We start from the raw sequence: 14,272 nt of genomic DNA, 5'->3' as shown, positions 1-14,272 counted from the left end.
GGTCTGGGACTTCCCTGGCCATCCAGTGGCTAAGACTCTGCCTTCCAGTTCAGGGGGCATGGGTTCAGTCCCTGGTCCGGGAACCAAGATCCCACATGCTGTGCAGTTTGGACCAAAAAAAGAGAAGTCTTTTTTTGGTGGGCGGGGAGCGGGGTGACTGGTGAGGCAGTGATGAACAGACCAAGCGTCCGGAGAACCACTCACTCTGCAGCCCCCAGGTGAAGGGGCCTGAGATGGGGAGGCGGGGAGGCAGGGCTGGGGACCGGGGGCAGGGTCTCCTTCCCTGGTGGAATTGCCGTGGACAGAAGAACCAGAGGCTGGGAAGTCCTGAGAATGAGGCAGGGCCCCTGCAGCTCAGAGGCCCAGCAGGAAGCTGCCCAGCCCCCTCCCGCTGGTCCAGGGGGGCTTCAGTCAGCCACCCAGCAGAAACAGGGGCAGGGAGACCTCAGGGTTGGTGATCAGAGGGCACCTGTCTGGAGGGAGGGTCACCTCTGTCAGGGCTCCCGGGGGCTGTTGCCTGCCCCCCTTCCCCCAACTGCCCTGTCGCCTCCGGAAGCCAACAGCGGTGCCCTGTGTGTGTGTGTGTGTCTGTCTGTGTCTGTGTCGGCCCTGCAGGCAGCCTGCCCTACGAGTACAAGATCGTGATCGCCGGCAACCACGAGCTGACCTTCGACCAGGAGTTCATGGCCGACCTCATCAAGCAGGACTTCTACTACTTCCCATCCGTGTCGAAGCTGAAGCCCGAGAACTACGAGAATGTGCAGTCACTGCTGACCAACTGCATCTACCTGCAGGACTCGGAGGTCACCGTGCGGGGCTTCCGGATCTACGGCTCCCCGTGGTGAGTGTGCTGGACGCCGTCCTGAGCCCTGGCGACGTTGAAGCTATGCGAGGGTTGGGGGGGATGGTGGAGCTGAAGCTGAGTGCTCAGAGGGAGGTGGGCCTGGGAGAAACCATGGAGAGACTTGGGGCCAGCTGTCCCCTCACGCCGCGTGACCCTGGGCAGGTCACTGCCACTCTCTGAGCCTTGGTTTCCCCATATCTGACAGATAATTAAATATGCTATCCTGGCTCACATTTAGACAGGTACTATTATTATCCTCATTTTCCAGGTGAGGAAACTGAGGCACAGAGAGGGTGAGGGCCTTGCTGAAGGTCACACAGCTAGGAATGGGCAGAGCTGAGATTAAACCCAGGCTGGTGGTTCCAGAATCCCTGCTTTTAACCGTCATCCTATACGCCAGGAATCGCCCTATTGTCTGTCCCTCTGACACATGGAAGATGCCTGGGTGGGAGTGATGACCGATTAGCCAGACTGAGAAGAGGCAATCGGACTTTCCGTGGAGGGCCAAACGCCTGGTTTACTGTACTGGGGACAGCAGTTGTTTAGATCACAAGCATGCATCGAGAGTTTGTTCCCTGTTGGAGACACAGAGCAATCAGGCCTTATCCCTAGGCTCACCTGGCTCAGTGGGCATCAGGGTGAGAACAGGTCATGACTGGTCTCCGTGATGGTCAGTGTGTTCATAGTAACCCGAGTAATAACGATGGTGGCCATGATGGTGATGGTGGTGGTGGTGAAGGTGATGGTGATGGTGGTGATGATGGTAATGATGGTGATAGTGGTGATGATGGTAATGATGGTGATGGTGATGATGGTTGTGGTGAAGGTGATGGTGATGGTGGTGGTGGTGAAGGTGATGGTGGTGATGATGGTAATGATGGTGATAGTGGTGATGATGGTAATGATGGTGGTGGTGATGATGGTTGTGGTGAAGGTGATGGTGAAAGTGATAATGGTAATGATGGTGGTGGTGATGATGGTGATGGTGAAGGTGATGATGGTAATGATGGTGATGGTGGTGGTGATGGTGATGGTCAAGGTGATGATGATGGTGGTGATGACGGTGATGATGGTGGTGGTGAAGGTGATGGTGGTGATGACGGTAATGATGGTGATGATGGTGGTGGTGAAGGTGATGGTGATGGTGGTGATGATGGTAATGATGAAGGTGATGATGGTGGTGGTGGTGATGGTGAAGGTGATGATGGTGATGGTGATGATGATGGTGGTGGTGATGGTGATGATGGCAGTGATAATGGTGATGGTGAAGGTAATGGTGGTGATGATGATGGTGTTAAGATTACGATAATGATGATGATGACAATAAATCATCCCTGAGTGATTACAGTAAGCTGGGTCCTGGGCTTAAGTCTTCATAAGAACTGTCTCTAACTTGACTCCGTGAGGACTCCTTTATTGTCCCGGGTCTACAGGTGAGTAGACCGACTGGCCCTTAGAGGCCCAGCTGGCAGTGGCCACAAGTTGCCAAGTACTGGCAGGGGGAGGAGGATACACAGGAAAGAGAGACCTCAGGGGCTTGAAAGCGTGGCTTGATTGTGGAGGGATCCCTGGAGGGGGTGGGGTGACCAGAGCCCCACGGGAGGAGAGGGGCATTCCCAGGCGTGGAGGGGGACAGGGCCTGAGGCTGTGCCATCAGCCAGGGCAGCGCACTTAGGGAGCTGATGGGGCGATCCAGGGGACACGGGGTCTGTCCGGGTGCAGAGATTTCAGGGAAAACAGCTGCCAACTGAGAGTAGCCAGGAAGCCTGGGCTGCCCTGGCTGATGCGGCAGGTGACCCCCTGCTGCCTGGATGCTGCGGGCAGGTTCAGGACGTGGCCCCACCCTGCCAAGGCTCCCTCATGGGGCAGGAGTGAGATGCCAGGCTGTCCTTGAGCCCCTGGAGGTGTCTGCGGTCACCTCCCCCGTCCTCATCACGTACAGGGTCTCCACAAACCCTCCTGGGAGCCCGTGGGGTCCCAGACAAGGTCTGACGTGGCACTCAGAGGTGTGATGAGCTCGGCACCAAGGCCGAGAGAGGAGGTGGCTGAGTCAGGCTGTGAGGGCTCAGACCAGGAGGGGAAGTGTGTTTAAGCAGAAGGAGGTGGTTGTCGGAGGAGGAGCCAGGGTGAGCGGAGGCCTGGAGGGGAGGGGAGGACCGGAGCGTGAGGTGCAGGTGGGGAGGCGGGGAGATGAGGGTCAAGGGTCCAGAGGGTCAGGTGTCAGACCGGGGACTCTGGACTGGATCTCTTTGCCCAGTGGTTTCCCACAGCCCATCTCCCCTGCACACCCACACACCCATACACAGACACACACGTTTTTTTTTTTTTTTAACTTGTATTCCTTAGAAGTTAACAGCATGGCTTTGGGACCAAACTGCCTGGGCTCAGCTCTCAGCCTCACTTGCTACGGGCTGTGTGACCCTGGGCGAGTCGCCTAACCTCTGCTTGCCTCTGCTGCCTCTGCAAAATGGGAATAACAGGCACCACCTGCGGAGGGTTGTTGTAAAGCTGTCGGGAGGGTTCAGCTGAGCCGAGCGGCTGCACCAAACTTGCCACGAACAGAGACATTTTTGTTCTTTGCTGTGTGGTGCGTCCCCTTCCCCTCCTGCCCCCTGCCCAGAGCCCAGCGCGTGGGACGGAGCGCGGCAGGGACGGTGGGCAGCAGGCATCACTGTGTCCTTCCCGTCCCACCCAGAGCGGCTCGATGCAGCCCCACAGCTGGGCTCCAAAGAACCTGTTTGACAGCCAGCTCCCCAGGCTCCTGGGCGGGCTGCCAGCTCAGCCCTGTGGCCCCTCTGTCAGCTCGAGGCCACGTGTTGGAGCTGCTGAGGCCTGGGCGAGGCTGCTGCTGGCCTTGCTGGGGTCCGGCTGCCCCTGGTCCCTGCTTTGGCATTTGTGGCCCCAGAACCAGCAGCTTTGGATCCTTTAGTGGCAGGTCCCCTGGGGCCTGAGAGGGAGAAGCATCTTTCCCTTCACCCTTACCTTCCCTCGCAGCTGGTGTGCACCTCCACCCCATGCCACGCAGGGCCCAGCCCCAGGCTGCAGGAGTGGGAGGGGCTGCAGGACAGAGAAGGGACTTCGCACCGGGCTTGGTGAGATCCAGGAGGACTCCCTGTGGAGGGGGTATTTGAAGGAGGCATGTTTCCCTGATGGTATCACTGACTCAATGGACATGAGTTTGAGTAAACTCTGGGAGTTGGTGATGGACAGGGAGGCCTGGCGTGCTGCAGTCCACAGGGTCACAAAGAGTCAGACACGACTGAGCAACTGAACTGAACTGAATTGGTGTTTCTGTAGGTGGAGGAGGTGGGAAGGAGCCACTGTTACGTGCTGGACCCTGTCAGGCTCTACTTGGGCTGCTGTTGGTTCACAGCCCTTGACACAGACAGAGGACTAAAGGGCATCTCATCTGCATTCCAAGATGCAGGCCAGGAGCTGGCATTCCATGCAGCAACCCCAGGGTCTCTAGGGCCCTGTCTGGGGCTGGGAGCAGGCGAGATGTGGGCTCCTGTGCCGGGGAAGTTTCGCTGAGTTTCTCTGCAGGAACCAGTTGCTTGCATCTGCTTCTGCGGCATTGTGGAGTTAATACTGACTTCCCGCTGCCACCCTAGCCCCCTGGGACCTGCATGCCTGGGAAGGCGGGCCCCTGCCACCAGGCCCCCGGCTTCTCAGCTACAGTCGTGGTTGGGCAGTGGAGTGGTGAGGGAACGGCTGTTCAAACTGTGGCACATCACCATTTCTTTGCTGTGTGACTCTGGGCAAGTACCTTAGCCTCTCTGATCCCTCTGTCTAGGAAAATGATCCTAACGCCCCTTGTAGGGAGGCTGTGAGGTCTGTGTGGGCCCGTCCGGATGGAGGCTCTGCCCAGAGTGAGGCCTAGAAGGTTGGTTGTGTTTATTCCTGCTGCGGTGGAGACCAGGAGAGAGGGAGCCGTGTTCCTGCTGGTACCTCAGCAGCCCCCAGGGGAGGGCCAGACTTGCAATCACCTCATTTAATGCAAGGGTGGGTAGGGGCCCAGGTGAGGATGCGTCTTGCCCAGGGCCCTGGGTTGGTGGTTCTCCTGGTTCTCGATCTGCTCCGCGTTGGAGATGCGCCTCTGAACAGCCTCAGGATGCACTTCACACCTGCCTTGTTGGCCCTTGTGGACACTGAGATCGGGGGATCGGAGTGACGTTCTCATGACCGCCCATTGACCGGTTCATTCCTGTTGATCAAGTACTTGTCCTGGGGACACGCCATGAGCCAGGCACACGCAGCTCCTGCAGTCACGGGGTTTTCATGCTCGTGGGAGGCACGTCAACCATCAACTCCTTGATTCAACAAAAGTTGCGAGGAGCTCTAGGAGCTGGGGTTGGGGAAGTCTCCCCATGGAAGACATAGATACAGGCAGCTCTGGGGGCCCAGGAAGGGTGTGACAGGCAGAGGGAACAGCCCTGGCGAGGGCCAGACAGAGGGCCATGGGCACACTGGGGCAGAGTGTGGCTTCCAGGGTCTCAGGGAGAGAGCAGACGCCAGAGGCTGGGCTCTCAGGCAGGCTGGCGGCTGCCACAGTAGGTGGTGGCCTCACCTTGGGCTCCCAGCGCTCTTTCTGTCTGTAGCTGGCGTCCTGAGTCCGTGGGGACCTGGCACGTTACATCCAAGGCCTGGAAGGGACACTCATGTGTGCAGAGCTGGTGCCCGGTCCTGCTTGTGTCCTGGACCCAGACACACAGGGACATCCCCACTGCCCCGACTCTCACTCCGCGTCTGACCTTGGCATATCATGTCTCTCTGAGCCTCTGTCTTCCTTCTGAGCAAGGGGGCCATAGTGGCCTCTGTGTGCTGTCCCTGGGTGAAGCCACGTGGCGGAAGGGCACTGAGAAGTCCCCAGAGGGTATTCCCGGCCAAAAAACCTCGTGGCCCGGCTGCTGACTCTGCCTGATTTGAGGGGAGGTGGTCTGTGCACCGCCCCCTCCACTATCTGTTGAGGGAGAGGCAGGGTGAGCTCACCCCCGGTGCCAGCCACCTGGGCATATGGCCGCTTGGAGAGGACAGACAGCAAAGCTGATGGTGATTATTATTAAATTCAGATGTTCTGGGTTTTCCTCTTGTTTTTCCTGTGCCCTTAACATATTGACTAGCATGTGGAAGACAGGCGACTTCAGCAGCATCATAACGCCAGCAGGCAGGGATCAGGGATCAAACAAACTGATAGCCCTGGGCAGCCTAATATCGACGGCATCTGGGGTGTGTGGGCAAAGCTGCCCCGGGCCGAGGGGCAGACCTGGTCTGTGTCGTCCGAGGAGGCAGAGCAGGGGCAAGGGGCCGGTTCTCACCGGTGTGGGACGTCTATCGCACAGGTGGGGGCCCGGAGGAGAGGCAGTGTGGCTTTGCTGAGTGGTGAGCTGCCTGCTGCAAGGGGCATACAAGCAGAGATACGCTGGGCTGGGCCTGGTGTCCCCTCTACCTCTCCCCTTCCTAGACGGCCACCATTTCTCTGCCTGAGGCTGGTGATTCCCTGTAAGTGGAGGGAGGCACGGGCCGGCTCCTGGGGAGGTCCTTTTGGTGCTGGACTTGGGAGGTCAGGAGGGAGACCAGGCTGGCCTTGATACTGAGAACTCACAGTTATCACGACTGGCCTTTCCTTTAAGTGCGACCACCCGGAGATGCTCTGCTTGGGAGACCAGTGGGTCTGACTTGAGCGGTTCCAGTTCTTGTCAGACACACACTCGGAGGCCCACAGTGGCCATCGGGTGCCTGGCCCCCTGCAGGGGAGGGGGCCCAAGAATGATCCAGCCTGGCTTTTCCGCCCATGACAGGGCAGCATTAGCAACCCCACTTTGCAGGATGGTCAGAGGCAGAGAGAATAACTTTTTAATTTGAGTATGTCCTCTCCAATATTTTGAAAGTGAAAACTGAAAGTGTTTTTGCTCAGTCGTGTCTGACTCTTTGAGATGCCGTGGACTGTAGCCCACCAGGCTCCTCTGTCTGTGGTAAGAACACTGGAGTGGGTAGCCATGCCCTTCTCCAGGGGATCTTCCTGACCCAGGAAACGAACCCAGGTCTCCTGCATTGCAGGCAGATTCTTTGCCATCTGAACCACCAAAATGTGCTTACACTAAAAAAAACTATATATTGTTTGCCTGAAATTCAAATTTAACGGGGAGATCGTCTGGCCACCCGAATCCTGAGATACTTGGGTTCTGCTTGTGTTTTGAATGTTGTAAAAATGGGCTCCTGTGTTGTACCATGCCTGCTTTTTTCACTCAATATTGTATTTTTAAGATTCCTCCATGTCATCACGTGCAGTTGCGCTTGGGTCTTTTTTCATTGCTGTGTAGGATTTCATCATATGCATATTTCATGACTTATTTATCCGTTCTACAAATAGGCCCATTATAAATAATGTTACTCTGAACATCCTACATGTACCTTAGTGCACAGAGAGATATCCTTTTGAATGAGGGTGCCCCCCCTCCCCCACCACACCTAGGAATGAAGTGGTCAGATCCACTGCACAGTTCTTCAGCGGAGGCCAAGAGGTCAGCAGTAACTTGTCTCACCTCCCTTCAACCACTTTGTTTTTGTAAGACTTGTAAGTTGTATCCATCTGGTGGCTGGGTAGGGATCACAATGTGGATTTCACTTCCGTTCCCTTGATGACCCATGAGGTTGAGAATCTTGGCCACTTAGCTTTCTTCTTTTGTGATGGACTCAGGTCTTTTGCCCCTTTAAAAAAGTAATTAGGTTGTCTGCCCTTTTTGTATTTTTTCATAGAGATTCTTTATTCGGAAGGCAAGCCCGTCATCATATGTAATGTCTCAAGTGGCATTTCCTCCCCTATGACCTGCCTCTTCCCTCTCCTAGCGGTGCCTTCAGATGACCGTGTGTGTTCAGTCACATCAGTTGTGTCCGACTCTCTGCGACCCCATGGACAATGGCCTGCCAGGCTCCTCTGCCCATGGGATACTCCAGGCAAGAATACAGGAGTGGGTTGCCATGACCAGAAGGTCTTAATTTTGGTGCAAAGTAAAGTCGCTCAGTCGTGTCCGACTCTCTGCGACCCCATGGACTATAGCCTACCAGGCTCCTCCATCCATGGAATTTTCCAGGCAAGAGTACTGGAGTGGGTTGCCATTTCCTTCTCCAGGGGATCTTCCCGACTCAGGGATGGAACCTGCGTCTCCCGCATTGCAGGCAGACGCTTTACCATCTGAGCCACCTGGGAAGCGGCCTAACCAGTCACAGGTCTGTGTTTTTCTTTGTGGGAAGTGCTATCTGTGTCCTGTTTAAGAAAGCCCTCCCTTGAAGTCACGAATATGTTTCCACATTATCTGAGATCGTCCCGGTTTTGCCGTTTCTGTTCAGGTGTTAGCGCCGCCGGCCGTGATTGCGCTGATGGCGTGAGGTAGGGATCCCGCTCGGGGATTTTCCGCGTGGCCTGGCACGCATCCGGAGGTCATCCTTCCTGGCAGCTCCGTGTGCCCTTCTCAGCTGACACATGGGGAGCTGCGTCTGGGCTGTGTCCTGCCTCTTCAGTCCACTTAGCTCCAGGACCACACTGTCTTAATTACCCTGGCCACCGATTCCTTTCAAGTCTCTTTTCCCGACCAGAATAGTCGAGGCTCCAGGAAAGCAGGGACCTATCTTCCAGGGGGAGGTCATATCACCACATGCCCCATCCAGCCAGGTATGGGAGGGATGGAGGTCTCCCTGGGAGCCACAGGCTTGTGAGGCCACCCTCCCAGGGCACCGTGACTTTCTAGAAGTCATCTCTGGTCTCCTTAGATGCAGACTGGGCACTGGGCACTGAGCCTTGGCCCAGAGCAGCTTAGAGGAAGGGGGCGGAACCAAGCGCAGAAGAAGAGGAAGAACTCAGCTGTTACAAAATCCTAAGTGTTAAAAAAAAAAAAATTCCGTATACATACCGTATTCATTTATGGGTTTTGGATGCATTTTTTGTTCTCATTTAACTGAAAACGGCCTTGATTTTTTTTTTTTTTAAAGGAGTGAGAGAGGGAGTGAAGTTGGCACGCAGCTAGTCCATCTGGTCTAATTACTTCTGGTATTTTGAAAGAAGGCATCTAAACCTGCTGAGACAGGAAACTTTGAGAAGTGGCGGCCGGGCCGCTGCTGGGCGTCTGGGCTGGGATCCTGCTCAGTAACTGGGAGGCCTGGCCGCCTGTGGGCAGGGCAGGGCCTGGGGGCAGCTGGGAGACTGAGGGTCCAGCGGTCTGCAAACAGCCAGCACGAGCGGTGATCTTAGGTCAGGTCCTGGCTTCTGTGAAATGGCAGTGGGCAGTCCCCTTGTACAGGGGTGTTCTTAGGATTCAGATCTTTTGTGTAAGATGCTTGGCACACACTAGGCGTTCAACACACAGTGGTCCCACCCACCCCCCAAACCTTTCCAGCTACTGCCTCGACTGCCCAGAGTGGGGGATGGGGGAGGTTGTCTGTGGACAGCCTGTGTGGCTCTGGGCGAGGCTGGTGGTGGACTACAGTCTGAGCTCCCCGTTCTGCGTGCAGGGAGCAGGCCCGCTGCAGGGTGGGGTGGGCAGACAGGAACTCAGCTGCCAGGGAATTTAAAACCTGTGCCCCGAAGGTGCTGATGAGACAATAACATCATTACTGTTCACATCACTGAGCTGACCAGAGGCTTTACACTTTCAGCTGCTCCAGCGGCTCAAATCTTCACCACCAGGTGGAGGTCTGACCCTTGTCCCCATTTTACAGCTGAGAAGACTGAGGCCCACAAGGTCATGTGACTGGCTGAAGGTCCCACAGTAACTGAGACTCCAGCTGGGCCTGAATGGAAGGGCAGAAGCCCTGCCCAGAACTGAGGACAGAGAGGTCGTAAATGCTTTCTAAAGGACTTGATGAAATACATGTTTTAGAGAAAAAAGAATAGAGGATGAAATTATGAGCTCCTAACTTTTCCCTTGCTTCTCAACACCTCTTACCAGAATGTGGTCAAAGTCCTGGGAAGGCTGGGTCAGTGGGGCAGGATCCTGGGTTGCGGGGGGACCCGAGGCAGCCCGCAGTGCCCCTGTGGGCCAGAGGCCGGTGGGCGACCACAGTGAGGCCAGTGTGTACAGCCGCCCCCCTTGCTGGGCTCCTGACCTTCGGTCCTCCTGGCTCGGAGTGAAGAGTGGCTGGGTCTGGGACTCGACTCCAAGCGCCTATAACCCTTTGCTCTTTTGCTATTAAGAAAATCTTTTAAATCTTAAAAAAAAAAAAAAATTACTGATTTTTCAGGCTCTGCAATAATTCTCCAAGGCGTTTGGGGTGTTATAATTTGAGGTTGCCTGCTCATGTTCTGGCTTCCCAGGTGGCTCAGCTGTAGAGAATCTGCTGTAATGCAGGAGATGTGGGTTCAATCCTTGGGTCAGGAAGATCCCCTGGAGGAGGGCATGGCAACCCATTCCAGTATTCTTGCCTGGAGGATCCCATGGACAGAGGAGCCTGGTGGGGCTACAGTCCACAGGGCCTAAAGAGTCGGACATGACTGGGCACGCTTATGTTCTGCAAGGCTCTATCGGCGGATCCTGGGAAGCCTGGGGGGTGCACACAGCCAGGGACTGCTTTCTAGTCCTCTCCTGGCCTAGAGCTTTGGGGGCTTGGAGGTTCACCACCCGGGGAAGCCTGTGTCAAGGGTCCAGGGGAGGCGTCCTTTCCCTGGGGGAGGCGTCTGCTTTTCCCAGAAGCCTTCTCAGGGCCGGCTTTGCGGTCACAGCCCCTACTAACCTCGGCCCGCTGCCTCACGGCCATGAAGGCCCACATTCCCGGCTTCAGAGGCTGGAGGTCCCGGGCCATTTAAGCCACACTTGTTACACTCCATCCTGCATTTCTAGACGGTTTCAGCGTGGGCCGTGGGCTTGGTCTGTTGAGACAAGAGAGGCCAAGGCTCTTAGTCCCCTTCGGTACCTGCAATCTGCATTCCGCAGACTTCCCAAGAGCTGCTCCACAGTCCCCTCACTCTGCCAGCCACTCCCCACAGGACAAGGCAGGACTCTTCTTACCCCTGTTTTGAAGGGGGCGGGGTGAGGCGAGGTGTGGGGGAGTCAAGCGACAGGTCCAGGATCTCAGCCATAGGCAGCAACTGGACTTGGGCGGCTCTGGGGGTGGCCAGCCTTGACCTGCTTCATCAGCTGTGGCTTCCCAGCCTGTCCCCTGGCACATCCTTCCCTCAGCCCCTGTTGGGCTGCTGAACCAGTCTGGGCTGGCCTTCAGGGTCCCAGTTTCCTGGCCCAGTCAGTGGTAAATGCTCCAGAACCCCATCCCGGGGCCCTGCCCTGGTGCCCCGAGTGAGGCCCCGGGAGCTTCTGGTTGGAGCATCGCAGAACCTTGGTTCACCCCTCTCGCCCCTGCCTGGAGCCCAAATCAAGCTGGGAACAGCCCGTGTCTGTTCAAGGGAGGCTGGGAAGCCTGCCCTCGGGCTGACCACGAGCCCCACCTGAACCATGGTGTCCCCGAGTGCCCCCTTGGTCAGTCCTGTGATGGCAACGTGATGGGCTTGGGAGGGTCCCCCAGGGACGGGCAGTGTCCTCCACCAGCGGTCAGTTCCCTCTCCTTCCTCCGCTGGATCTTAGACTTGTCAGCCTTACATACCACTGCGGTCGGTGAATTTTTTAGAATAACTTTTATTTATTTGGCTGTGCTGGGTCTTTGTTGCCGCGTGGGCTTTTCTCTAGCTGCAGAGATCAGGGCGGCTCCCGAATCGCAGCGCGTGGCCTTCCCTTTGAGGTGGCTTCTCGTGGCAGAGCACGGGCTCCGCGGACTCAGGCGTTGGGGCACATGGCTCCGCAGTGTGGGTTGTGAGCTCCAGAGCACAGGCTCAGTAGTTGTGATGCGGGGGCTTGGTTGCTCCGGGGCATGTGGGGTCTTCCTGGCTCAGGGATTGAACCTGTGTCTCCTGCATTGACAGGCAGAGTCTTTGCCGCTGAGCCAGCGGGGAGGTCCTAATGGAGAAGTCTGGCTGGAGGAAGAAATTCCTCACCTTCTGGCCCACGCTGTGTGCTGCCTCTGGGTACATGCGCACACATGCACACACACACACACACACAGGACCCCGCCCCGCACACGCAGCACACACGTACACCACACCACACATGCACATGTGCACACACATGTACACACACGCAGCCACACACACACAGAGTCCACACCCCACACAGGCAATACCCACGCACACACTAACACACACACACAGGACCCCTGCCCTGCACATGCAGCACACATGCACACCACACACCACATGCACATGTGCACACATATGTACACACATGCAGCCACACAGAGTCCACACCCCACACATGCAATACACATGCACATGTGCACACACACATGTGCAGACACACAGCTATACACACACAGAGCCCTCACACCACACATGCAATACCCACGCACACACACGCACACACTCATATCCACACACAGGACCCCCACACTGCACATGCAGCACACATGCACACCACACAACACATGCACACATACATGTACACACACAGAGCCCCCACACTACACATGCATGACACACACACATGCACACACACAGAGCCCCCACAGCACACGTGCACACACGCATATGTACACACACACACAGAGCCCCCACACCACACATGCATGGCACACACGTATGTACACACATACACACTGCTATACACACACACAGCCCTCACACCACACATGCAATACACATGCACACACATATGTACACACATACACACAGAGCCCTCGCACCACACATGCAGTGCAGACACGCACATGTACACACTCTCTCTCCCATATGCTTTCTCTCACACACGTGTACACATACATGTACACACACACAGAGCCCCCACACCACACGTGCATGGCACACACGTATGTACGCACACACACTGCTGTATACACACAGAGCCTTCGCACCACACATGTAGTACAGACACACACATGCACACACTGTCTCTCTCTCCCATACAGTTTCTCTCACACACATGCACACACACAGAGCCCCCACACCACATGTGCATGCACGCATATGTACACACACACAGGGCTCTCACACTCCACATGCAGTACAGACACACATGCACACACTGTTTCCCTCTCCCACACGCTTTCTCTCACACGTGTGCATTCCGTCTTCTCACACACACACTTCTGCACACAGATGCTCTCTCCTCTCACACATGGGACTCTCTTCTGCTCCTCCTTTCCTGTCCTTATCTTTCTTGATTTCACATTGTTTTCTTTACAGAAGGGCCCCTTAACACACACACACACACACACACTCTTCTACACGAGATTAATGTTTGAACGCGTTGTCTGCCTTCTCCCCACTGCAGAGTCCCAGCCAAACAGAAGATGAATGACTCTGAGCATGGAAGGGTGGGGGGAAATTAATTAGCAATGACAAAGGACCCCATTTTGGGTTCCACTCACCTTGCTGCTGACTTGCCATATGTGGGCACCGGGCACGGAGTGTGACTGACAGGCCCACTCCCGCTGGCCCCAACGCAGGGTGGGTGGCAGCGTCTCCCCCAGGCTCCCTCAACTCGCCAGCCCAGGAGATACAGAGAAGGAGCCAGGCATGCCTGTCTCCCTCAGAGCCAGGACCTCCTCAGGAGACTGGGGCGCCTGTGGGATGAGGAATCAGCGGGAACTGGCTCGGGGGACCTGGACACATCACCCCCTCTGAGCCTCAGTCTCCCCTTGCTGTGGATGGAGCACAGACTCGCTGGGGTGCCAAGAGGGTCCCGGGACACATGTGGACCAGTGATCGGTGTCATCCTCGCCTGAGAGGCAGGGGCCATGGCCGGCTCCCTGGAAGTGGCCCCAGAAAACCGGGCCTTTGGGGGAGAGGGTGCTGGGGCAGGAAGGACAGATGAGGATCAGGATGCGTGTTGGGCCTGGAGCGGACCTGGTCCACTCGTCTTGTCTGAGCTTGTCTTTCTCGTCAGGCTTGTCTGAGCTTAGGGGCGGCCTCTGCCCGGTGCACACGGCAGCCTTCCTCCTGTAGGAGGAGAGGCGGAAGTGGAAGCCGCCTGTCCTGCAGGGGTGGGCACTGTGAGCGGCTCTTCCCTTCCATCTGCAGGGCAGCCGCCCTGGCCCTCACCTGGGGAACGGGCTGCCTGGGGAGGCAGGGACGGTCCCCTGAAGGAGGGGAGTCAGGAGGAGCCAAAGATGTGAGCATTGCCTCTGAGGCCCCATCTGTGAAATGGGCACACAGTTCCCCCTGGTCAGGTCGTGGCAGCAGGAAGGAGAATGGTAAGCTCAGCAGATGGTGAGAGTTCTGTTTCTGGTCCTGGTGGGGGGTCTCGGGGCTTCAGGACTTCCAGGGGCTCTGGGGAGGATCCTGTCGGGAGGGTGCGGGGAGGAGAGGGTTCATGTTTAGTTCTTCCCATCTGCCGCCAGGTAGAGCACCTGTCAGTTCATTCCATCATTCATTCATGCACGCCTGGTGCAAGC

At 56.5% G+C, this 14,272-nt stretch overlaps 1 protein-coding gene across 3 annotated transcripts in view; it reads left to right on the top strand.

Moving 5' to 3' along the window:
- Positions 1 to 14,272, top strand: part of MPPED1 (metallophosphoesterase domain containing 1) — a 79,235-nt gene that overhangs the window by 51,033 nt on the left and 13,930 nt on the right. For all 3 annotated transcript variants that reach the window (XM_043441175.1, XM_043441173.1, XM_043441174.1), the window contains exon 4: positions 616 to 841. In XM_043441175.1, the coding sequence (XP_043297110.1) occupies positions 616 to 841 (226 nt within the window). The remainder of the gene's footprint in view (positions 1 to 615; positions 842 to 14,272) is intronic.

Source organism: Cervus canadensis, chromosome 21 (genome assembly GCF_019320065.1).
Source record: "Cervus canadensis isolate Bull #8, Minnesota chromosome 21, ASM1932006v1, whole genome shotgun sequence".
Classification (NCBI taxonomy): Eukaryota; Metazoa; Chordata; class Mammalia; order Artiodactyla; family Cervidae; genus Cervus; species Cervus canadensis.
Note: the sequence above shows the minus strand (reverse complement) of the source record. Positions and strands in the feature narration are given on the sequence as shown.